Source organism: Protopterus annectens, chromosome 9.part0 (genome assembly GCF_019279795.1).
Source record: "Protopterus annectens isolate FY-2018-M chromosome 9.part0, PAN1.0, whole genome shotgun sequence".
Lineage (NCBI taxonomy): Eukaryota > Metazoa > Chordata > Ceratodontiformes > Protopteridae > Protopterus > Protopterus annectens.
The window spans coordinates 1,967,570,767-1,967,596,577 of NC_056743.1; the positions used below are offsets into that span (position 1 = coordinate 1,967,570,767).

The 25,811-nt window shown below is 38.7% G+C and overlaps 1 protein-coding gene across 1 annotated transcript in view; it reads right to left on the bottom strand.

Moving 5' to 3' along the window:
* The window catches only part of LOC122810845 (nuclear factor 7, brain-like), a 211,609-nt gene extending 186,539 nt beyond the window's left edge, over nt 1–25,070 (bottom strand). Inside the window, exons 1-2 of the mRNA XM_044082398.1 lie at nt 24,651–25,070; nt 22,733–22,828 (exon numbers count right to left, since the gene is read on the bottom strand). Of these exons, the coding sequence (XP_043938333.1) occupies nt 22,733–22,828; nt 24,651–25,070 (516 nt within the window). The remainder of the gene's footprint in view (nt 1–22,732; nt 22,829–24,650) is intronic.
* Between the last annotated feature and the right edge of the window lie 741 nt (nt 25,071–25,811).

Genomic DNA, 25,811 nt, shown 5'->3' on the forward strand with positions numbered 1-25,811 from the left:
ATCCCACCACCCCTTCCATGAATTGGCTAAGGAGGAGACAGAGCATAATTTTGCTCTCCTTTTCTCATCAGGGAGGCACTCTCAGTGAAAGCGCTTACCATTTTTAACATTTGTAGTTGTGTTCATTAAAGTTTATACTTCAGCTGTGGTATACGCTGAGCTCTTTGTTTTGTTGCTGGACTCTGTTTGATGCACTATGAATATTGATATCCATCTCCACTGTGTACAGTAAAACATGATGGCAGCCTGTGTTTCATACTCCCCACATGAAACTCTTAATAACAGGTAGTGCACTCTAGTTTCTTTTAGTAACACAATGCGTATAAATGTACATCTTGCATGTACTAGTGAGTGTGCCTCGCATGCTGGTGACATGCACCAGAATATATTTATGGCTTATGCAGTTATTTTGTTTCAGACTGCAGTTCATAGCAGAAAGTGGGACCGAGTCGTGTCATCCTATACATTGCATAATTGTGTACTTATTAGCAACCTTTATGACCAAGCTGCCATTTTGGGCACCAATATATGCAGCAAGAAAACAGAAGCAGCAGAATCATTTGACCAAGTTGATCCACTTTCTGGCAGCAAAGTATAAGTGGATTCATAGGAGGCAGCCTACAAGATGGGCACAGTGATCCACCTTACTATATTAGCAATAACACATGTAGGCAATGATGTCACTGTTGAATGTTACCTGTGATAGTAATGCAGTGAGGTTATCAGTACTGGTTAGAATCACTTATGCCTACAGCATTCATGCACAGCTATACTCTATGGCAATTATATACATGTTCTCTTACAGCTTTAGCTGGGGATGGCACCCATTGAAATAGAAGCACCACCTTCTCTTCATCCAGTCTGACCCAGATTGTGTTACATGACTGTAGCATACAGTGTTCCTGCACATGGCGATAGGCACTGTTAAATATAATGGAGGAATGGTATCCTTATGTTTACTGAACATGCTGCCTTACATGAGACACACACACACACACACACACACACACACACACACACACACACACACACACAAACTATGGACTGCCCCCATGTATCCCACATACTATGTCCCTTGTTCAACTACTCTGGATGTCCACCTCTTACCCCTATCACTGTATCCAAAACCCCTCATGCCATTCATGCATGTGTTTGTAATACACATGCTGTCAGGGATGGACCCATGCAGTGCAGGACATTTTGGATCCTTATGAGGTACATACCCCAGCCCATACCTCTCAACCTCTTAGTACTACAAATCTGAACAAAGTCAAAAATAATGGGGGGGGGGGCAAAGTCCTAAAAATAAGGAAATAGTTTAAATAATTGCTCTTATAAACTTAGAAAGTTGCTAGAATAACAGATTTTGCATTAGCATACATTTTTATGAATGATATGAAGTCTGAAACTCAAATATTTTTCATTATTTAGTTTATTTATTTATTGGCATTTGTTTACTGGGATAGTCCACTGAGCCAATAAGAGCCCATTTTCAGTGAAAGCCCATGAAGAAAAGTTCCACAATAAATATAAGCATAAACATAAACTAGCATTTATCAATTAATTAAAAGTAAAGAAAACTTAATTTACAAAGTGAGACAAGAAACACAAGTAAAGCGGCTGACATTATACAAAACTTCTGCCAAAAGAACAATTTCGTTATTTCAAGATATTTTGTAGGATGATGTTTGGCATAGATAGAAGGGTTTACCTTCAAAATGTTGAATGTTTCCACAAAATCCATACTGCTGAAATTTCAGAAAGCCGAAAAAAATGAACGGCAATATTTCCAACTGCTCCACACCTAAAAACAAGTGCTAACATGGGTCAAAAAGGGAGCAAGATTTTGCAGTTTGAAATATTGGTGTTTGAGGTTTTAAGAAGTCAGAGTTTGGAGTTTGCAGAAGTGGTTTCAATGATGTGACAGTCAACATTTTCAAAGTAAACCAATAGAAGTTATAAAGAAGAACAGTATGGTGGACTTAGTAGCATTTCTTTTGTTGTAAGTACACGGAAGAATGACAAATGAACGGTTAACACAATATGTTCAGAGAGTAGAGGGAGTCAGATTTAAAGGAGGGTGGCTTGGAGGAGGACCAGTTCCAGAACAAAGAGAGGTATTCTTGTAAAGAAGTTTTGAAAGATGCTAGGATTTTATTAGCTCTGATTGTTAATGGAAGGGCATTCCAGGCTCTGTCTTTAGTACAAGAGCATAGAAGCTGACCAGCAGATAGGTTAGGGTTATGCACACACAGAAGTTGTTTATGAGAGGTCTTTTGAGTAGATAGTTGCTAAATGCTGAACTAAGGACAGGGCAGGCCAAAGGTTTGTGGATTATTTTATGTGCAATTGTCAGTTCTTGGTAGATGAGATAGCCAACTGAGGAAATGTAGAGCTATATAGTAGTGAAAAGAATATTTAGCATTTGTAGCAAATTTGGCAATTTTGTTATAGCATGTTTCAAACTTAGTTTATAGGGAGGATTGTAGGTTAGTAAGTATTGGGGTATTATAGACAAGAAGGAGGAGTAAATAAGTGGTAACAAGGGTTTGTTTTGTGGAAGAGCTAAGAAAGTGATTGTGATGATAGAGAATGCCAAGTTTCTGATGTATTTTGTTAATATTAAGTTGTATGTGCAGGTCACATTTTAGATGTTCATCTGTTACTACTTCCAATAGTTTAATGCAAGTAAAAAAACTTCAGTTATTGTGTTATTTTGTGATTGAGTGGTGAAGTTGGCTTTGTTTAGGAGATTTTTTTTTTTTTGGGGGGGGGGTAAAAAGGAGTAGCATAGCTTTGTGTGGATTAAGTATCAGTTGATTGTTAGCGACAGGTCTCAATGGAGGTAATGGCTGTTCAATTATTTGCTGTAGACAGGACATGGTATCTGAGCAACAGATAATAGAATCACCTGCATATTGTATGAGAGAGCCTTGACTAGAGGAAAACTGACGATTATTAATAAAGATGTTAAACAGGAGGAGACCAAGTATAGAGCCATGGGGAACAGCAGTTGCATTGTGAAGATAAGGAGAGAAACAGTTCTGCCATTGGACTCCTGTTGTTTGTCTGATAGGTAACTTGAGAACAAGTTAAGAGGGGGGGAGGAGAGACCAATTTCTGAGAGGTGATTTAGAAGAAGGGGGTGAGAAACTGTATCAAAAGCTTTTGATAAGTCAAGAGATAGGGAAGAGACAATTGTGCCTGAGTCTCAAGCTTTATTGACAGTATCCATGAAGGATATCAGGACAGTCATAGTACTATGAGCTGGTCTAAAGCCATGCTGTGTAGGTCATAGAACTTGGTTGTTTAGAAGAAAGTTTAGAAGTTAATTATGAACACATCGTTCAAGGAGCTTAGAGATGGGGGACAGGATGGCTACAGGATGGTAGTTGGAGAGATCCATAGAGTTGCCTCCTTTGTGGAGGGGTAGAATAAATGACTTTTAACAGAATTTTGGGACATAGGCTGGATCTGTTAATGAGTATACTGATAGGGTAAGCAATGGCTTTGGTTGCTAGCCTTAGATATTTTGTGGGTAGGTTGTCAGCCGCGGTGGAGCAAGGTTTAGGTTTGAGAAGTAGTCTTTTTATGGTATTACTTGGGATGGGCTTAAAGGTGAACATGGGTAAGGAAAGGGTAGATGCATGGCAAGAATTGAAGGAGAATGTTGTGGAAGGAGGAAAAATGGGAGAGGATTGTCCTGCTCATCTATTATGATGAGAACTAATTGAGAGTGGGGCACAATGGGTTGGTGAAGTTAGCAGTGAGCTTTGATATACTATTGATAAAGTGAGAGTTGAAGAGACTGACTATTTGTGATGGAGTTTTATCAGGATATGAACATGGATTACTTTTGATACCAGGTCTTATGAATGAAGTAATGGATGTTTGGAATTTTCTAGGGTTCTGCTTATGCTTGGTTTGAAGTTTTATACAGTACTCTTTTTTTGTCATTGGTTGCTTGTTTTTTTTTTTATATTTTTTTTTACCTGGTTGAGGAGCTGCTTAAATTTCATCAAGTCTGAGTTTTTTTAATTTTTTAGCCATTGTTTTCAAGCTTTGTCCTTAGTTAACATTAGTTCTTTTGCTGGCTTAGTTAGCCATGGGGCATGGTTGGTTTTGATTCTTTTTAATCAAGGAGGTGGAAGGCTGTTTAGAGTTCCTAGGAATGTATAATTAAAATACTTTCAGCATCATCTAGAGATAGCATTTTTAGAATGCTCCAGTTCAAATATTTTGTAGATTGTTAAATGTCTGTGGTTTGTAGTTGGTCAGATTTTGAATTTGTTTATAATGATGTTCTTTTTGAAAGGAGGGAACTGTTCTATGAAATAAGACAGGGAGATGATCACTAAGTACCTTTGGAAGAGTACCAGCTGTTGAGATTTTACTTGGATCAGTAACCAATATCCAGTCCCATTTTGGAGTTAGACAGGTAATGCATTTATAGCACAAAAGTCTTTATATATAGTGTTAACAATGTTCATGAAATAATTATTCACATGGATTGTTTTGGTAGATATAATATTAACTACTAGTGTATTTTACAAGAAAATTTTTAGACATAATACACATTTTAACGTATTTTACATTTGTTAATGTAAATATTCATTGTCTATAGCTTTAAGACATTTTTGGCGCCAAGAAAGGTTATTTAAATGTTGTTTAGTTGTTGTATTAATTTGTTCTGATGAAGCTCGCTTTGTGCGGGTGAAAGTGCTTAACTTTTGATAATAAATTTGGCTTTATACTATACGTGGTGTTGGAATTGTGTAATTCTGCTGTCGATAACATTGTTGCGAGTGGCAGTGAGTCTGCGTTTTGGTTTTGTTGACTTGTTTCTTATCATCTTGTTCCAAACGCTTATTTCTGGTGTAATATCCAGTCTAGGATGGAACCTTCATTATTACTCCTGTTGAATCTAGTTGGAGTGGTGATAAGTTGGCTGAATTTGTATAGGTTGATGTTTGATGATGGGAATTTGGAATAGAAATTTAGCTAGTTAATCTTGACATTGCCCAGTATGATGGTTTCATTTTTATATGTATTAGAGATCCAGGCAAGGATCTCTTCCAGAACAGATATGTTATGGCTAGGAGGTATATAGGTTCATAGGTTCATAGGTAGGTACTAGGCTATTGGCCCTAGAGCCTATACAAGCCCAGCCAAAAATGTACCCTGGTTTTCGCCACCCAAGAAAATTATTTACCGGTGCCCCTGTCAAGCAGAGCCACAGAGGTGATTCCCAGGGTGAATTTTCTATTTCCCATCCGATCATCAAGATTTTTCCTGAAGAGAGCTAATGAGGAGCTTTGCTTGACATAGATAGGTAGTCTGTTCCAGAGTATGGGTAGTCTCTGGGACAGGAATCTATTCCTCCAGCATGTCCTGTCTATTGTGGTGAGAAGGTTTAGGTCACTAGAGCGTGTAGCTCAGAGGGATTGGGATTTCTTTAGGTGGATCATGTCCAACAGCTCAAGGTTTGACATAGCTTTGTATGTTCGCCTCTGAGTAGGCAGTATGCAATGGAGTAAAGCTGGTGTTTTTTTAGATGGTCTGCGTAGGGCATCTGCTTAAGGCCAGTAATCCTCTTTGTGAGGTATTTCTGTGGCCTTTCCACTTGTTGTAGATGTCTTGTGAGGTATATACCAAACTGGGTGTTGTACTCTATAATGGGTCTGATGAGTGATGAGTAGAGGGGAACAATGACCTCTTTTTTCCTGGATGAGAAGCCTTTTGTGATGAGGTGTGCCATGTAGAAGGATTTCCTGAATACTGTGGCAATGTGTTTATCAGAGGAGAGGCTACTGTCCACCTGTGTCCCAAGGTCTCCTATTACACTTTCAGTGTTAAGTAGACTGCCACCTATGTGGTAGCTCATGAGTACATAGTTTTTACAAAAGGGGATGACAATGCACTTTTTGGCATTGAGCTTGAGGCCATGGCACTGACACCAGACATCTGTCTCCGTGAGGCCCTTCTGTAGTATGTCCATATCATTTGGGGACTCAACTATGGCATCAAGTTTGCAGTCATCTGAGAACTTCGTTAGCCCAAGGCCATCTGTGCTAGCCTATACTTCAGAAAAGTAGATGCCAAACAGGAGAGGACCCAGGACTAAACCCAGAGGAACTCCACTTGTCACTGGTCTGAAGTCAGATTTGGAGTCTGCTACTTTCACGGTGTGGTTTCTGTCTGTGAGCCAGTTGGCAGCCCATCTTGTGACATAGGGATTTATACCTAATTTTGTGAGTTTATTTATAATTCCAGAGTGGGGGATGGTGTCAACAGCCTTGGCGAGATCTAGATAGGCTGTGTGAACCACCTTACCATCATCTACGGCTTTAGTGACTGCTTCAAAGAAGTCATTCAGGTTTAGGAGACATGATCTGCCTTTTACAAACCTGAACTAGGTGGGGTCCAGAGTTTGGAGGTTACCAATGTCTTTGTTTATAAGTTCCATGATGATACGTTCCATGGCCTTGCAGACTAGGCTCATTAGGCTAATGGGACAGTAGTTTCCGGGGTCCGGGGTGGCTCCTCCTTTGTAGAGTGGGATAACAGTCTCCGTACGCCATTCAGTGGGCACAAAGCCTGAGGTGAGGCTGTGATTGAACATGGTGCTTAGGTAGGGTGCCAGTTCATTCTGTAGTTCATGGAGAACGCAGCCTGTGATGTTGTCAGGACCCATGGATGCTGTGTTCTTGGCTTGGGAGAGTGCATTTTTTACATATTCTTTTAGACTTCTTTATTTTTAAAACAGAAATGAGAATTTCACCATTACAGATGTGAAGAATATAATCTGAGCAAGGGGTTATGTTATAAGTATTTGGGAAAAGGAGTACAAGACCACCTTCTTTTTTGTGAAGTCTATCTGACCTTACATAATTGAAGCCTGGAGGCAGAAATTCAGAGTCTTTTATGTTAGGTTTAAGCCAGGTTTCAGTAGCAGAAATAATGTCAGGTTGATTATGAGATTCCCAAGCATGAAAGTCAGTAATTTTGTTTTGAATGCTCTGGCAGTTTAGTATATCAATATTTAAGGATTTGTAGGAGTTGAGGGTTAGTTAAAGTTGATAGGTTAGTAGCAGATGTGGGTCCTGGATCTGGGTGGATATCACTACACAGGGGTAAGTTTGAGAATCTGAGAGAGTCAAAGGTTTGTATTTAGTAGCTTTTTGATCTGCTAAGATGATACTGATTGTGGAAAATAGTGTGTTTTTATGGAAGTATTACAATTTCAGGAAGCGCAATTGGGTTTGTTTGAAATAAGCTGGGAGATGTATCAGAGTAGCTGTTTGATGGGTTAGATTGGAAGGATGTGACAGATGTTGGTTTAGAGAGAAATGAGATGGGGTGAGGGCTGTGCTTTTTAGTAATAGAAAAATAGGGAGAAATGGGGAAGAAGCGGTATAATTGTATCTGTGAGAGACATTAAGAAAAGGTTGTATGAAGTGTCTCTAGAGGAATGATTGGATTACAGTTAGAGAGAAACAGAGGATAGAGTGTGGTAGAATTTTATAGAGGAAAAAGGGAATGCAAGTAGATATTAAAGAATTAAGTAAGAGAGAAATAAAATATGACTGGAGAGATTAAGGTTAGTACGGGGAAATAGGAGAGGAGATGACTACAGACAGGAGATGAAAAATACAGTTAGCAAGAGTTTAAGTATAGGGTGAGACAGCAGTAGGGGAGATACGGTTAAGTACTGGAGATGTTTGTGAAGGAATATTAAGTTACTGCTGGAGTGTTGGGTGTGTCTAGAGAGTAGGATGGTGGAAAGCAATCAAAGAGGGCATTGTATGAATAGAGGTAAATTAGAATGGGTGAGGTCATGCAGAGAGATAACTGATGAGGTAGTGATTAGTCTGCCTAGGAACACTGGGTGAAGAAAAGGGATTTAAATATAGGTATTGTGGAGGGTGGATGGAAATTGGGGCTCGGGTAAGGTAGACAAGTAAGCCTAAGAGTAATAGGGGCAAATGGTGTGGATAGCACCAGGACTGTGAGAAACTGAGAGTGAAGAAGAAAAATTATCACTGTACATTTTTAGGTAAATATGTATGAAAATGGTGGGATGTTAATATGCAGAGGGCTGTGTTAATGTATTACGCTATGAATAGCTAGTGTAGCAGAATAAAGGTTGTTATGGGAGGTGAAGTTATAGTGCAACAATAAGCTGTTACTTGTGTTAAAATAGCTCCAGTAATACTTAGAAGCAGTGAAGTAGAGTTTGATTGTTTAATATGTATAGATAGCTATTAGGTGGAATAGATGAACCACAGAAGGAAACAAAAAATAGGGGAGTTTAAACAAATTAATTGCACTAAGTTTAAAGAAATTAAGTACAGAGTTACTAGGGAAGTGAGATGGTAATGGAAAGCAACATCCCTAACAAAACACGGTATGGTAAAGGTACCACTGTTAACACTGAATGTGAGGTACTGTGGTATTCCTTAAGTGAATTGGTACATAAGAAAATTCCAAATTAAGTATGTAAATGGAAAACATATAAGTCTCTTGTGGTGTAATTCACCCATGAAAAGAGATAGATGTGATGACTTGATTTGGGTTAAGTCTCCGCATTGCTGACTTCCAATAACAAGAGCGGGAACTGGTGTTTTACTGGGCAGAGGGTCCTTTTGCCCTGTCCAAATAATTTTAAGAGTAAAAGGGGTAAGATGATATATGTATATAAATATATATATATATATATATATATATGTGTATATAGTAGAATTGAAACAGTAAAGGTACAGAGATATATTAAGACATTAATTAAAATAACTAAATCAAAAAAAATGTTAATTGTAATTAGCAGTATAATAATGCAGCTAGTACACAATGGTCAGGGGAAATTTAATTGGAGAGTGGGATATGGAATAGCTTATAGAAAGGAAGTGCTAATACTGCTGTATAACACTGGATCGATAGGTGAGTTGATGAGTTATTGAATTGCGTTTATATCACGTTATTGAAAGATGAAAATAGCGAACGCTATTTCATCGGCCTCAACACATCTAAAGATGAAAATATTGAACATTCAGAACAGCAAATTTTTTCCCATGGAAAAAATTTGCTGCTCTGAAGCACATATACACAACACAAGCACATCAAACAAACAGCAACCACACACATACACTTAAATTCCTACATCTAACGCTACACTAAACTAAACATACACTACTATCTACCCACTTACCTTAACCCAAACCCTAACCCTTAGGTCCATCACTATTGCACACTTATCTAACCCACGCCCTAACCCAAACTCACTTAAATCGCCCCTAAGCCTAAAGTCTGTTACTATCTCACACACGCCTAACCTGCCCCTAACCCTAACCTACAAACAATCGCACACTTACCTGAACCCAGCTCGTAACTTTCTACCATAGCGCTAAGAATAGTGAAGCCATAGAAACGGCCAACCAAATTCTTTCCCGAGGAAAGAATTCACTGTTCTGCAGCTTCACTATTCTTAGCGTTCACTGAATAGTGTTCGATATCAGAACATTCAAAGTTTTAGTACTTCGATGTTCTGATATAGACCCATTGAATCTACACACAACTCAGTCTCTAGTGCAGGTTAGAGTAAGGGAAATATGCATAAATCAATTTAAAATTGCAGAGAGATTGAGATTAGAGAGAGACAAGTAGAAAGTAAAATAACTGATATTGGGGAATGAGCAGTGAAATTCAGGAAGTAAATAAAATAAGGGATACCGAGAAGTCCTAGCCATAAAGGATGGCATTCACTATGACAGTCTGCTGCAGTGTAAAGGATATTACACACTATAACAACTTACCAGAAGCCTAAGAACAGGGGGAATGATTTGAAGATGTCACACCTGTATAGAATGAGAGGTAAAATAGAGAGAGTACAGCTTTGCAGAAGGGATTGGCCCACAAAAACTGTGACTTCATTCCTCAATGATTAGCCAGAAAACAACAAATTTTATGAGGAAGAGACCAAAAATAAACAATTTGTACATTCTTCAAAAATCTAGCATTTGAAAGTTATGCCCCAGCCATATCCTTGCAGAGGTCCAGACAGAGGTTTGCAGAATGTCCAGATTTTTGCCTCATAGTTTGTGTCTGTTCATCATAAAATGTGTGGTTTCCTGGCAAATCACTGAGGACTGAAACCACTAAATAATGACATACATTTGACTTTCAGACTTCATATCTTTCAGAAAATTCTTGTTAACACAAATTGTGTTACCCTAGCAACTTTCTAAGTTTGCAAGAGTAATATTTAAAATATGTCCCTATTTTGGGGCCTTTGCTCCCCCATTATTCAAGGCTTTGTCCAGGTTTCTTGGGCTAAGAGGTTGTGAGGTATGGGTCTAGTCCTACCTCCACCTTTCATGCTAAAAACTAAGAAACCCCTGTGTCTTGCACATATGTGGCCTCTATAGTGTACCTATCCCTGAATAACCCAGTAATGATTCATTGATCCAGCCTGTTGTCACAGTGCCACTGATCCCTCCATGTCACACATCTAGGGGATTGTCAGTGGAAGTTTACAGATGCTGCTGCATGAGAGTTGCCATTGCTGCTAACTTATTTGCCTCTGCAGTACTCAGGGGCAGCTTGTGCTATTGGGCTGCAGGACTGCAGCCCCCCAGCTGTAAAAAAAGTAAATAAACAATAAAAAAAAGAAAATAACAAAATAAAAGCAAATGCGAGTCCCGGAACGTAGTGCATGTGCATTTGTGGCATTTCCCCATATCCGGACTGCTGGTGAACCAGTCCGGAGCATGCGCACAGAATCCAGACTGTCTCAACAGCAGTTCAGATTAAGAAGACAACATTCAACTCCAAATATCTCAGAAGTCTATGCAGTTGCAACTACATAGACTGGAAGGGGATCGGACTGCAACTTCCACAGGTTGGTGCTCTCGCAGGAATGGGAAGGACTAGGATGAGCCTCATGGAAGGGAAATGGCTTGCTTACAGCAGGAATGGATGGATTTTACAGCTGTTCTCTCATCATAGGCCTTTATATGGATGGATTTTACATTTTACAGCTGCTCTCTCATCAGTTTTGCTGCTGCTGGGATGGACTTTACTGCTGCAGGTAGGGTGTGTGTCTGAGAAATGCCCCAGTTGCTACATGGTGGTGGGTAGAGAATACCACAGGCTTGAAGCCTGTACCTTGGGCCCAAGTGGCAAGAGCCTGAATTCCCTACCCACAACCATTTGTAAAAAATTTGCAGATTTTTGTCTCATGTTTGTTCAGTTCTGTTCCCCATAAAATTTGTGGTTTCTACATTTTTGTTTCTTTACACAGTCAGTAGTGCAGTGGTAGCATTGTTGCCTGACAGAGACAGATTCCCTGGTTTGATTCTTGGCTGGGTTGCCTTCTATGTGGAGTCTGCATGTCCTCCCTGTGGTTGTGTGGGTTTGCTCTGGTGTCCTCCCGTCTTACCAAGACATGTGTCTGGAGTGTTTCTCCCTGGGCCTCTGCTGAAAATTGGCTTTTGTTCCAAGTCAGACTTTCCTGGTTAAAAAATGTTAAATAAATAAAAATGACAAACATTTGAATTTCAGACTTCATATTCTTCAGAAAGTGCTTGGTAACCACAAAACCTTTTATTCTATCAATTTTCTAAATTTATAAGATGGATATTTGAAATGTGTCCCTATTTTTGGGACTGTATTCCCCATTATTGGCTTCATCCAGTTTTTTGTGTGCTAAGGTTGAGAGCTATGGTAAGAACTGAATTCACTGAATATGTTTGGGGGCTGTATTCCCCCATTACTGGCTTTGTCTAGGTGTTTTTTCTAAGAGGTTGAGAGCTATGGTGAGAACTGTATTCACTAAATGGTAGCCATTTAAGTTTCAGTCTTCCTCTCTTTCAGAAAACAGCTGATTTGGCACAGTGATATGTTGCTCTGACTGTTTTGTACATGGCTCTGGGTTCAAGACTTGGCAGTGGAATGTATGGTGGTAGTACAGCATTTTATTCTAGCAACTTTCCAACATTATACAAGCAATGTTTAAAATGTCTCCATGGTTTTTGGGCTTTTGTCCCCCCCCCCCAATAAATTTTGGCTTTTTCCAGATTTCTTGTACCACAAAGTTCAGAGATACAACTGAGTGTTAAGTAGATTTTACAAGGAGCTGAGAGCTGCAGGGGAGAAAAAGTTTAGTGCTGCTTATGCGGACTCTGTTTACATTGTTAATAGCACAACAGGTAGTGTACTTGCTTTTGATGCAGAAGGCTGTGGGTTCTACTCCCACAGCAGGTAGATGCATTGCTGCTGATACTGTACTGTGTTGCAAAGGGGGTGGATACTGGAGTCCTTTTTGGCAAAGATACCTAGTAACTATGAACCTGTTATCAGTTTGCCATCCATTCCCTATTACTAGCTTACCATTTTTTTGTGTAACATAGGCAATTTATTGCTCAAGGGCAACACACACTTTATTTGTAGATGAAACAATGAAATATAAAGTTGTTTGCTAGCAGCAACCTCTTTATTAGTTACAGATCTCTTTAATGTGGAATTATTTAGATGACTTTTACTTCTTCAGAGATTGTGCATATTTACTGATACTGGTGGACTGTAGAAGTTTGAGTAGACTTTTATGATGGAAATGTTCTGAACTGGCCAGTTTTGTCATTGTAGGTGCATTCATTTTGTTTCATTGTTTACTGGAAAAATGTTCAAAACAATAAATTTAAAACACCCTCTAAAACTGTACTGTATTGTACAAGGAATATAATTTAATACAGTCAGAAAGATGTATCAAAGAACATGTGTATGTTTCATGTGCAAGGGGCCTGTGATTTGAAAACAGCCCAAAGTTAAACTTTATCTGCCACTGGCAAGATGTATTTTCTTTGAATGTGGGTTTCAATGCTGTTTCAATGAATGTGAGGTTTCAAGGGCAGATAAGTTTTAATGCTAAGTCTATTTTCATTGTGAGACTGCATTGCTTTGTTTAGCAAATATCTATTAGTGTTTGTGCTATAAAATGCAAAATAAAGCTTTCAAATGAAATCCAAATCATTGCAGAAGTAAAGCAGTATGCACATTACAGTGTTTATGGTAAATTGGGCAAAACAACCACAGAATGAGACATTAGAATGGCTAAGGGGGGGGGGGGGCTCCATTCGACCATGATTTTGAGAGGGTGGAAGGGCAGCAAACGCAGACAGCCCTGGCTGAACTATACCTCTCAACTTTCCAGATTTTTGCAGAATGAATAGATTTATGCTTCTTATTTTTGGTTTGTTCCTCATAAAATTTGTGGTTTTCTGGCAAATCATTTAGGAATAAACTGAAGTCACTAAATAATGACAGACATTGCATTTCAGACATCATAACCTTCAGAAAAATGCATGCTAAAGCAAGACCTGTTATTCTATCAACTGTCTTAAGTTTATACAAGAGCAATTTTTTGTACTGTTTGTATGTTTCCCCAATATATTTGGCCTTGTCCAGCTTTTCTGCATTAAGAGGTTGAGAGGTACATGCAAATAAATCATTTTATAGAATTAGGAATATCCAAACCTCTCAACTGTCCCCAATTTTGGCTCAAAATGTTGCTCTCCCCCTAATAATCCCTCGCAAAATGGCAATTTTGGAAAAAAACGTGGAGGGTTTACAATTATAAATAACTGTAATGATCAGAGTTATAGATTACTTTTATTTCAGAAATGCATCTAGATTCTCTTAATTTGTCAACTGCTCAAGTTAACAGTACTAATATTAAAAAGGTGTCCCTTCTTTGACAGGTTCCTAGCTGTATTGTGTGGCAATTTTATATTTTTGCATCACATTTTTGGTCCGCTTTCATAAAATTGTGGTTTTCTGGCAAATTAGTGGCAAAACATTAAAGATTGAAGTTAGAAAATAATGGCAGACATTTGAGTTTCAGATTTCATACCCTTCAAAAAATTCATACCAATGCAAGACCTACTACTATTCTATTATCTTTCTAAGTTTATATAAGAGCAATATTTAAAAAGTGTCCTTATTTTTGGGCCTTTTTCCCACTTCTATGTATGGCTTTGTCCAGATTTCTTGATCTGAGGCTGAGAGGTATGAGTGTCAGAGCCATCACCATCAGCCAGAGACATATCAAATTGTGACATACTTGTTGCACCCTACCCCCCATGCAGTGATTCTGGATGTGTCCAAGCAAGGCAAGGAGCAGTTATGCAGTGTAAGTGTGGAGAGTATTCCCTCATCCAAGGTAGACACAAGTACGACAGTGGCTTTTCATCTGTCCTTGATTTTGCAGAAAGTTCTGGTTTTCTGTCATATTTTTATACTTTTGATTTATGCTTCTTATTATTCAGAAAATGCATGCTGTCATAGTGCCCTGTTGCTCTGTGTTTAAGTAGCAATCCTTTAATGACCATCAGGGAAGATTGCCGGAGATTGTAAGATGCAAGTAAGCTTTAATAAGCATAGTGTTAAAGAATTACCAACATTGAAAGCCTTTTTGTTGTTGTCATGCAGAGAATATTTACATAACTAGATAACGTATAAGCCTTAGGTATTGAAAGTCATATAACAGTATTTGTAATAAAGGACAGGATTACAGTATTTTCAAAAGCTCCTTACATAGGTTCATAGGTTCATAGGTAAGTACTAGGCTATCTGCCCGAGGGCATTTTTAAACCTAGCCAGAGTGTATCGGCTTTCGCCGCCCCATTGATTAATTAACTGAGCCTCTGTCAAGCAGAGCCAATGAAGTGATCCCAAGGGTGTATTTTCTGTTACCCATCCACTCATCAAGGCTTCTCTTGAAGAGTGTTAGTGAGGGGCTCTGCCTAATGTAGTTAGGAATTTTGTTTCAAAGCATGGGGAGTCTCTGTAACATGAATCTATCCCTCCAGCATGTTCTATTTATTGTTGTGGCGAGGTTTAGCTCATATTTGTTGGAGACTTGCAGTCATCTTTGCAGGCTTTACCCATAAACTAAACAGAATGCCAATCTATCATGTGTGGTCCATAACATGTGCAGTAATCCTTTAAGCAATTTATCTTGAGCTTATTTCTTGTTTGCTGTTCATTTTTTACTTTGATCATGTATTCCCCATGAAAAAGTAGATAGTTGTTGCCAGGCAGCAGGTCTTTTTTGGATAAGAAACATTTTTACAAGTGGGGGTATCACAGTGATTGCTACTTTCAGCATGTTACGTGGTACTTTTATAAAATTTAATATAAATTATAATTAGAACTGCAGTGCAAGGAGAAGTGGTTTGAGTTGAGTGCTGCTTGTTTTTTTTATACTTGATTTTGACTGGCATTCCACTAATGTATTTAAAAAGTAATTCATTTTTTCATGCCTCGCAACCTTTTTGTTTCCATCTAGATATTAAGTAAGCTGCCATGTAGCCGATGCATTGAAATATTTTTTTCTTCAAGACTTCATTTTGTCTTGATTGGACTCTCATAATGATGGTTTGGCTCCCAGGGCAGCGTATTTAATTAAAGTTCCAGTTGTTGTGGTGTCGAGCATAGCCCCACCCCTTTCTAGTTGGCCACACCCCTTCCCATTGGCCCCACACATTCAGCTGTCTCCTGCAGCCCCCCTTTAATTTGAAGTCACCAGCCGCTACTGGCAGTACTACAGTTTTTGCCATGCTCCTTGCCTTTATGCTCAGACACAGCTGTCTGTGTGACTTCATGCCTAATGACTATGATTCACTGCCTGCTTTCCCCATCTTTATTTCACATCATTATGCACTCATTAAGCTCAGCTTATTAATGTAGCTGCCATTATATGGTCATTTGTATAGCCCCATTTCTGTGACTTTTAGGCTGTTGCATCATAATGTTGTGTAGTTCTATAAATCACTAGCTAGTTCTACATTCAGGTTTTTCACAGAAGAATATGCTGTGGACTTTGCAAACTGACTATGAATAGTCCTATGATTCCTTGTATGAATGAAGTGCAGGTCTTTTTGATTCCTAATACCTGTAGGGGTTTTCATCAGTTCATCTACCTATAAGCTGATGTCTTTAAACCTACACACAGGCAAAACACTATGTTTCAAAGAAACCAGCGCTAACCTCTTTGCATCTACATTAGAGATGCTCTCAGTATACTAGAAGATATGGTTATTAAGCCCTGAGTAGACAATAGCACTGTGACCCTTAAAATAGAATTCAGCACTGATGAAGGATTACCTGGAAGTTCAAACCTACAGTAGGAAACAGAGCTGCCTAAGCAGTAGAGCCCTATAGCATAGGAAGCAGATATATTTGAAAAATGTCTGGAATATACAGTCCATAAGTATTGTATAATTTTGCACAGGAAGTGTGAGCCAATAAATAAAAGTCATGATGACTCTGAAGAAGCCAGATTGTTGGCGAAAGCGCTTAGTCGTGGACTGGATTTTGCTAAGAAAACTGTTACAATAAACTTATGCTGCTTTAATTATACAGGAGTGATATTGGTGTCAGAATCTACAAACGCTGCTGTATTGGAAGTGAGATTGTGCTTTGCGGTGGTTCGCAATTCACTAGTTTCGGCCCTTGTGGGTGGAATTTGTTTTTTTGAATGATATAATCAAACTTTATGAAATATAACAGATGTAAGGCATAATTCAGCTGGTGGAAAAGATTACCAGAATTTGTCAGGTTTGCAGAAGTATCACTTGGTGACCCAAGAGTTGATGGTCCTTATCCAAAGTTCTCTGTATATTGTTATTCACTTTATATCTATATGTGCAACTCACAGAATTAACCTGTCATTATTTATTCCAGTTTTCCATGAAGTTGGAAGTTTTCCAAAATTGTTTCAATACCAATAATAAGCAAAACTCTGTAGGGGTCTAAGCCCTTAAAATATACTGTGTGTTTAAAAAATAGCCTACTACTCCACATAAAACATGGTGGAAGGGGTTAATAAAAGTACTGTGACTTGTCACCATACAGACATACCTTAGTAACCAGAACAGTACAAACAGGATGCTACATGGTACTCACCACAAAGCTGTGCAGCAACACATAGGGCTGGGTCTGTGGCCATGCTGTATGCTAATGAGGCAGTCCAAGTCAAAACTCTCTCCAGGAAGGCTTCTACATGCCGAACGGTTCAGGACATTCTTTGGATATGTAGAGCAGCACAGCAGGCCCCATCACATCACAATAGTGAACATGGTCAAAAGGCTGTGTTCATCTAATAGTAATAATATGAAAAAAGACGACCTGTATTTGCTGTGGACAATGTTAGCAATAGCCAGAAAATGTATAACTAGAAGATGGAACTCTAATGTAGCACCCACAATGGAGGAATTCCTATCATCACTGAAGAAATGCATACTAATGAAGAAAAGAACTAAAGAGTTAAGAACTTTTCCTAAGACATTGGTTATAGTCCGTGGAGGAAAGTTTTGAATTTGATTGATACCCTACAGATGGAACCAAACTCTTCCTAATTATCATAGTTTACATATTAACTTATTACTTAACTACAAATGTTTTTATCTGAATCCTTTTTGTCAGGCTGAATGTAAATACTGTAAATAGTTATTTAATGTTATGACTGTATTAAATTATTGAGTTATTTCATCAAAATAAAAATCATTTGAGTTAAAAAAAGGCTGTGTTCATCTACCAAAATAAAACATAGTGTGAGAATTAGGTTGTAGAGTGAACTACTAGCCATCAGTGATTACTCTTCTTTTAAATGCCATAAGGACATAATATGGGAATCAGACTGGGAGAAAGCACTAGCAACTAGGAGCACTACACATGTGCCTTAATTACACTAACATCAGTACAGGGACTGGGAAGTTGGGGGAAACACTAGCCACCAGGGATTATTCTAAATTTATATGCAACCAACATAAGTACGGGGATTGGGGATGGGGAGAAAACACTAGCCACTGGGGATTACTCTAAATTTATGTGCAACCAATATAAGTATGGGGGTTGGGGGTTAGAAAACACTAATCACCAGGCATACTACACTTGTGTTGTCATAGCATGTCATGTAGTGGAATCAGGGATGGGGATGAAAGCACTTGACACCTGGGAGTACTCTAAACTTTTGTGCTTTAATAGCAGTTCAGCAAGTATGGGGATTAGGGTTTGATGGACAACCATTAGATAGGGGAAGGGCAGACAACTCAGGGACAGGTATGGAGACTCTAGTGTGTATGTGTGTTTGTGTTTGAATGTGGACTCATGCATGGGAGAATGATTCTGGAGCAGTTCTTATGTCTACATGAACGAGCTGCAGAGTTAACATTGTTGATTTGCAGATCAGCGATGATCAGCACATTGCAATGGTAACTATTTTCCAGAGAAACACACAGATTAGTTAATATTGAGGTCATTCCTCATTACAGTTAAAATGCCATTGAATTACAAAATACTATATTGTAAGACCATGTTTTTATAGTGTGACCATACAATGTACTTTGTATATCTCTGCAACCTATGAGCTACAGCCATGAATGATAACCACAATTGACCATATCCGACAGTACAGTAAGGAGAGATACAAGGAATTCTGCCTTCATGCTACAAACCTGAATGATGATTTGTATCAACCATCCCTAACAATTTGTTGAGGAAAGGTGCAACCAGTGTAGCCAGAATCCTACAACACTGAATGCTGACCTCTGCTCACCAGCCCTAGCAGTTTGTTGATGTAAGGTCCAGCCAGTGCAGCCTGCATGCTACATCCCTGAATGATGTTGATTATCTGCCATCCCTAAAGTAGGTTAAGGAGAGAAATGCAACCAATTTAGCCTGCATATTACAAGGAAAGTTGCAAACAGTGCAGTCTGCATGCTACAATACAGAATGATGACTCCTATTCAGCATTCCTAATGATATAGTGAGGAAGATACAACCAAAGCAGCATGTCTGCTACACCCATAAATAATGGCCTTCATCCATTATCCCTAACGGTATGCTCAAGGCAAGCGCAGCTATTGCAGCTTACCTTCTAACAATCATACCTGTCAACCATCTCTAATGGCATGTTGAAAGCAGGTATAAGCAATGCAGCCTACCTGCTACAGCCATGAATGATGACCCCTACCTATCATACCTAACAGTATACTGAGGACCTGTGCAGTTGATGCAACTTACCGTTTACAAGAGTAGATGATTACTGCTGTGAACCATCCTTAATAAATGCTGAAAAAAGGTGCATACCAGCCTGAATGCTGAACATGCATGGCATTGAAAAGAGGGTTTTAAGCAACTTGTCTAAGCAGGGTATCAATCTGTATTGATCTGGGGTTATGCATTTGACTTCACAGGATCCAAGAGACCAGGGTTAAGGTGTTTCCAGGCCGCATATAGGCATCCTTGATAAGGGTCTTCTTTGGGTGATCTTTGGGTGATCGCAAATGTACCAGCTCTTTCTTTCGAATGTATTCCTTTAGTAACCTGTCTCTGTGGCACAGAAGGAGAAGTCCTGACTATAACCCAGATGTCCTGAAGTCAATTAAGGGCACAGGGACTGGAGGAGTCAGGCAGGGGATAGTGGGAATGATAGCCAACATGAGCCTGCTCTTTCTGGGGCTGAGCAGACAGGCCAGTATTCTACAATGTCAGTATCTATTGGCAAAGCTGTAGATGGCTCATATAGTGTCCCATAATGTTTTGTACTGGCACCCTCAACTGCTAGAGGTGAACACAAAAAATGTCCATTCCAATCTGGCTGGTGTGCCAAATCTCAGGAGCAAGTCAGGTTCCATTTCTGTGCTCATGAAATCGAAGTTGGGAATGAATGAACAAATAAATAACTACTTACATAAATGGTTCATTCCAATCTAGCTAGTGCTGTTATTCTCAGGAGCCAGGTCTATTTTGCTGCTGCCTCCCCAAAAAAGCAGAAAAAAAGCTCCTACTTCAGGACTGTTCTTTCTACTTTTACAACTGCAGATAATGACTTGCAACATTTATAGCAAGTGGATTGTTAAAAATTGTACCATAAATGAAGCACTGAAGGCAAAGGTAGCATCTGTATTAATTTTTATATTGACATTCAGACATTCAGAAATATACATACAAAAATGAATACCTGTATTCACTACTAGTTGATCAGTAGCTTCCAATCGCTCACCCTATCATCTTGCACCTGGGGTAGTTAACCCCTTTGCCCCACTATACTATGCCACTGACTACTGTAGAAGATGTACATTATATGTAGTGTATGAGCTGAGGATATGTACTTGGCTTTTCCTGAGTAGACTTCATGAGGCATAGCCAGGCACATACATACCTACATAAGAAAGCATAACAGCCCCCTCATATTATGGGAGGATGCACATCAATTGATGGAGATAATGTAAGAGCTAAAGAAATAAAAAAACCCTAATGAATGTTTGGATGACAGCCTCCCGTAATAATCACTATCACTCGAAATGATTATTATTCAGACATTTAACTGGGAAGGAATAGGTGCCACTAGTAAATCCATGGTAGATTTCAAGAGCTGTAGGTTTCTTCAAAGAAGAGGTAATACAGATGGGAGCTGTTCAGAAAGGAGCTTTTACTACCTTCTTGATTCTCAGAGGCAATGGCATCCTTGTTCTACAACTCCTAACAGGAAGTAGGATAAAGGAGGCCTCCCATCTCCTCTTTCTCCAGGCTTGGTGTGCTCATGCATCTTGGGTTTGGTGTATTTAAGGCAAACTGTGTATTAGTTAACAGTGTAGTGGTGCTCTGAGACAAACTTGCCAGTAGTGTCACGGGGAACCTTCAGTCCAGCACCAAGCTCGGTGCTAGCAATGGACTGTGTTGTCTAATGATATGCTCCTGCACCTGTGAGGACAGTTGGTACATGACCTCAAAAACTGCCTGAAATCTATTGCTTGAAATGTGGAAAATAGTGCTGGAAGAACTCATAGACTATTTGTTACCAAATCATTAGGTGCTGATGTTATGTGTGTTAAGACCCTGAAAGAAGATCTTTTGGTACTGAATGCTACAGCCAAGGGGCCACTTCCCAGGATTTGACCGGTTAAAGGTGTGCTCTAGCTAAATGAACTAGGAATGAGGGTCATCTACATCTCAAGACACACTGTCAAGCTATTTGCTGAGTGTGCATGTTGCAAGGGCCCTTTGTTGTCCAACAGAGTAGAATATACGCATAAACTGGAGGCTTTACTATACATAAGAACTATGAAGTTGCCTTAGGAAAGGATTTACCATGAGGAAGGTTTGACAATTGGCTGCTTTCTATTTATTTAACCTTCTGACCATGATTTAGCAAATCTTGAATCTGGAACCATTCCATCCGTTTTGGTTCCCATCTGTTTCAGATGACACCATAGCAAGACAGGCCAGTAATGTCTCCCCCTACATCTCTGAGTGACCAGAATGAACTACTAGTACAGATAATGCACTTCTTTTGCAGCCACATAAATGCTTAGAAGGCTTTTATGCTTTAGGCACTGAACATGGGAAACATTCCACAGTGAGCAACTGGAATGAAATCCAAACTGTGATGCAACAGGAAAGAACTACCAGGTTTAGAGACTAGATGTGCTGTCACAGTGAGGGCTTGACATTCCTGCATATGCAAATATAGGACATATGTGTCTCTGCACATTGGCAAGCAGAAACGTAACTGGCAATAAATCCAGTCACAGATCCACTGAGATCTATAGACAGTGTTCTGGAGTGTTAGAAATTCCTGTGTAGTGCATTTGGAAAATGTTCTTTCACAAATACTTTTTTAATAAAGGCCACATTTCCTACAAATCTCCTGTATGAATGCTGGTCTACAGATTTTTGTGGTGCATGATTTACCCATTACACTTTGAAGGCTGGTTTTAAACTTAAGGACTCTGGCAGTCACTCTGGCAAGGTGTAAATGTGTTGGGATAATACAAAACAAACTATAAGATCTCTAGACATTTTCTATTACTTTTGCAACAAGTTTCCTCAGACCATAAACAAAGAACAGTTGAAGGGTCACTAGAATCTCATTGTTGTTGTTACTATATATCTATCTACACTGGTGTTAAAGTTTGTCTTTGATAAATAATTAACTGCTATAGAGGTTTCTTCCCCATTTACCCATACATTCAGCAGGCCTCCCTCCTTAATATTGTCATGTATCTTCATACAGTAGCAGTATCCATCTGCTTTCCTTCTACTAATGTATCACACAAATATTAAATATACATGTCTTTTTCCATATTTGTAGGTATGTTTCTTTTCAAGACACCAAATAGCCATGCAAGATTATATATGCTGTAGCTCAGTGACAGGGTTAGGGTAATGTCCTTTCCATCTCTCAAAGTACCCTTCTAGTGCTCCACCAACCCAATCTCTAGCATGTTTTGGAAAATATGTGAGTGGGTAATAAATCTGAAATAAGATGTGTGAGAAAAACAATAGAAGTGATATAAGGGAGAATTCCAATACAGATCAAGAATACCAAATTAAAAAAAAGTAAATACAAGATATTTAAGGGACAACTGAGTGATCATTTAAGGTTTGTAGTAAAAATCAGTTCTAGAAATTATATGTGCTGACAAAGATTGCCTTACAATTCATAAAAAAAACACATTTGTAGATTTCTGACTGTGCCTTAGCTTATTTTATTCATTGTAAATGTAGCATTATAAATAAATCTTTCTAGATCTGAACAGACTAATCTAAGAGGTACCTGCATTTCCATAGACAAGCTCTACTACTCTTGGTTTGTTTCTTATGAGATACAGTAACATTCATTCACCATATATTCACACTGAGTAATTTTCAAGAAACAAGCAGATTTCCTTACCTGGATACAAGAGATCTTCCCTTCCTGCTTAAGTTGCAGCTCTGTAATGTACTTTAGTTTTAATTCTAGAGCATCTGTAGCAGTTTTCAACTTTTCCTAGGTATACAGATAAAAGCAGGTTTTCATATTCATATATTATACACTGACTGTACCAAAGATGTAACACAGTTCAGGCCATATGGTTATATAGCAATGGGTATAGCTAAATATGCAAATCAAAATAGAAAACATTTGACAACATTCTTATAATCATACTACAGAACTTAAAAATACAGTCTAAAGTATGGCTAGAATAATTTCACATCAAATCAGTCTGAGAAGAGTGCGGAATGGAGACTTGTTTGTAAGACATTAGTTGATACACCTTTGCAGTTTTACTTTACCTTAATTTATTGTTATGAAGTTTTTTACTGTGTGTAGTTAATTTGTTCAAAATGTATTTTTCTTGATCTTTTAATATGAATTGTTATATTCATTTAACAAAATAATAAAGTACTCGAGGAAAAAAAAGATATTAGTTAATAATGTGCAGCATAACTGATGAATGTTCTTAATATCGATTTATACTGCAGTACCATCACTGTTATTTTTTTTCTTTTACATTTTCCATAGCTGATCATCAGAAGCCACCGGCATTTCTCCTTATTTACTGGGTCTTCTGGATACCCCCTTAGCCTCTACCAGGCTTAACTTAGCTGACATTCAGGGCCAGTGAGGAGATAAAGAACACTAGTGCAACGTTCCACTGCTACCGGGTAGTGTGCCCTAAGCTCTCGTAACTCTTGGCAGCATTGAAAACACTGCTTAGAGGCTGTATCAGTATGTGAATGTCCATTTTTGCCTGTGCTCTGCCTCTTACTAAGTGGTACACCCGCTTTGCAGTAAACAGATTGTTAGGCACATAAGCTGTTATACTGCAGCAAACCTAGGCTCTCTCTGTCTCTCTCTCTCTCTCTCTCTCTCTGTCTCTCTCCTTCTAGGATGGGTGAGTCAACATCACTCACTCACTCACTCACTCACTCACTCACTCACTCACTCACTCACTCACTCACTCACTCACTCACTCCCCCATGCAGTCTCTCTAGCTCCTATGCTGCTAGCTGAATTCAGGTAATCAGGATCACAGTGAGGGCCTTAACCCTCTGTGCCAAGGGGCCACTTGCATGCATCATCGTTTTTCTTTGTGTGTTTTTAAACACCTTTATTATATTATCACTTCTGGCACGGGCAAACTTACATTTATATAAAAGAAAACAAACCATATTAACATGCTCACTGTTACAAACATTATGCATCCCATATGTTTTTCTGTTCAATATTGTCAATCCAACATTACATACATTTCTCAGTTCTTGCCTTCCCTTAAACCTGACACCTGCTGTCTTACTGATACCCAGATCCAGGGTTTTTACATTGGAAATATTAGCATATAGTTTCCAGAAGTACCTATAGTTGGAATAAGGAGGTTTCAGAAGAAAAGCTGTAACATTTATTTGAGTAATCACACAAGAAAAGAACAAGAGTTACGGAACATTGGAGAGACACCTTCATTTAGTGTGGGATATCAGTATAAAATAAGAAGAAAACAACAAAATAGCTTGGTAGTGTGAAGAGCTATTTTTATCATACAAATTGTATGATTTTCTGAAATCTAAAAAGTTACATTTATGATATAATGTACAAGTATGAGCAATACAGAAAAAATAGCATACTCAAGTAATAACAGCAAAGTGCTGCATTAAGAAAATTACATGATTATTCATAACTAGGAGAATATGGTTCATTCCTATCTACAGTGAAGTTTAAAGAGATTAAGCCATATCAAACCAAAGGGAAATTAAATTAACAGTGCAGGAGTCTCTAAATAGCAGAATTATGACAAAGAAACAATACTAAAAGTAAAAACTAAAATATTTACCTTACACATACTGACTGCTTGCTGCAAATTCAGAAAGTTGTGGCTGCGATGATCAGGAACACACAATGAACAAACCAAAGTATCATCACTTTCACAGAACAACTCCAGCCTTTTAACATGTTTCGTACAGATACGATCACTGTCTTTCTGTCCAAGGTTTGGTCCATCTCCTTTCTGACTCTGTTTATACAATGTTTGAATCACATTTGCTAGTAGTCGGTTCAGAGTGTACTTTCTGGATGGGTTCTCCTCTCTGCACTCAAGACAGGAAGTTTTTTTCTCTCTGTCCCAGACACTGTCAATACATGCCCTGCAGAAGTTATGTCCACACTCTAGCATCACTGGAACACTTAGCAATCCAAGGCACACTGGACAAATTAATTCTTCCAGAAGAACTTCAGCTTGTTTGCTAGATGCCATTGTAAGTAAAGTCTGCTTCACAGTTTCACTTTCATTTACCAGGAACAGAACTATTACTAGTGAAATAGCCTTTATTTAAAAGCGCAGTACATACTTTCTAGGTGTTGTACCAGGAAATATTTTGCAGCCAGAAAGATAAATTTTGGCAGACAGAATTTGGACAATCAGTATTACTGTCTCAGTCATCTCAGTGTTTAGAAAAGTAGGTAATAAGGGTATAGCATCTTCTCAGAATTCAGCCCCCTAAAAAGAAAAGTTATGATTTTACCATTATTTACATGGTCTCTCTCTCTCTCACACACACACACACACACACACACACACACACACACACACACACACACACACACTGAAATGTGTGTGTGTGTGTGTGTGTGTGTGTGTGTGTGTGCGTGCGTGTGCGCGTGCATGCGTGTGTGCAACTATTTGACTCACCACATTTCTTTGATTTTTATTTTATACATTTGTTGACTAGGTATGTCCAGTCATCACAAGTGTCATTTTTTTTAGGGGCAACCCAGGAGCACTGTCTGATTAAGTGACTTGCTCAGATTCATGCATATGTGTCTCAACCTCTTAGGCAAGAATTCAGAACAAAACAAAAAAATAATGCTGGGGTGGGGGAATGACAAAGGCCCAAATAAGAGATGGATTTTAAAAATTGTTCATATAGCCCAGGTTTGTTCTGAATTAGTACATAATGGTATGACTTACACTGATCCTGTTGACTTAGCTAACCTG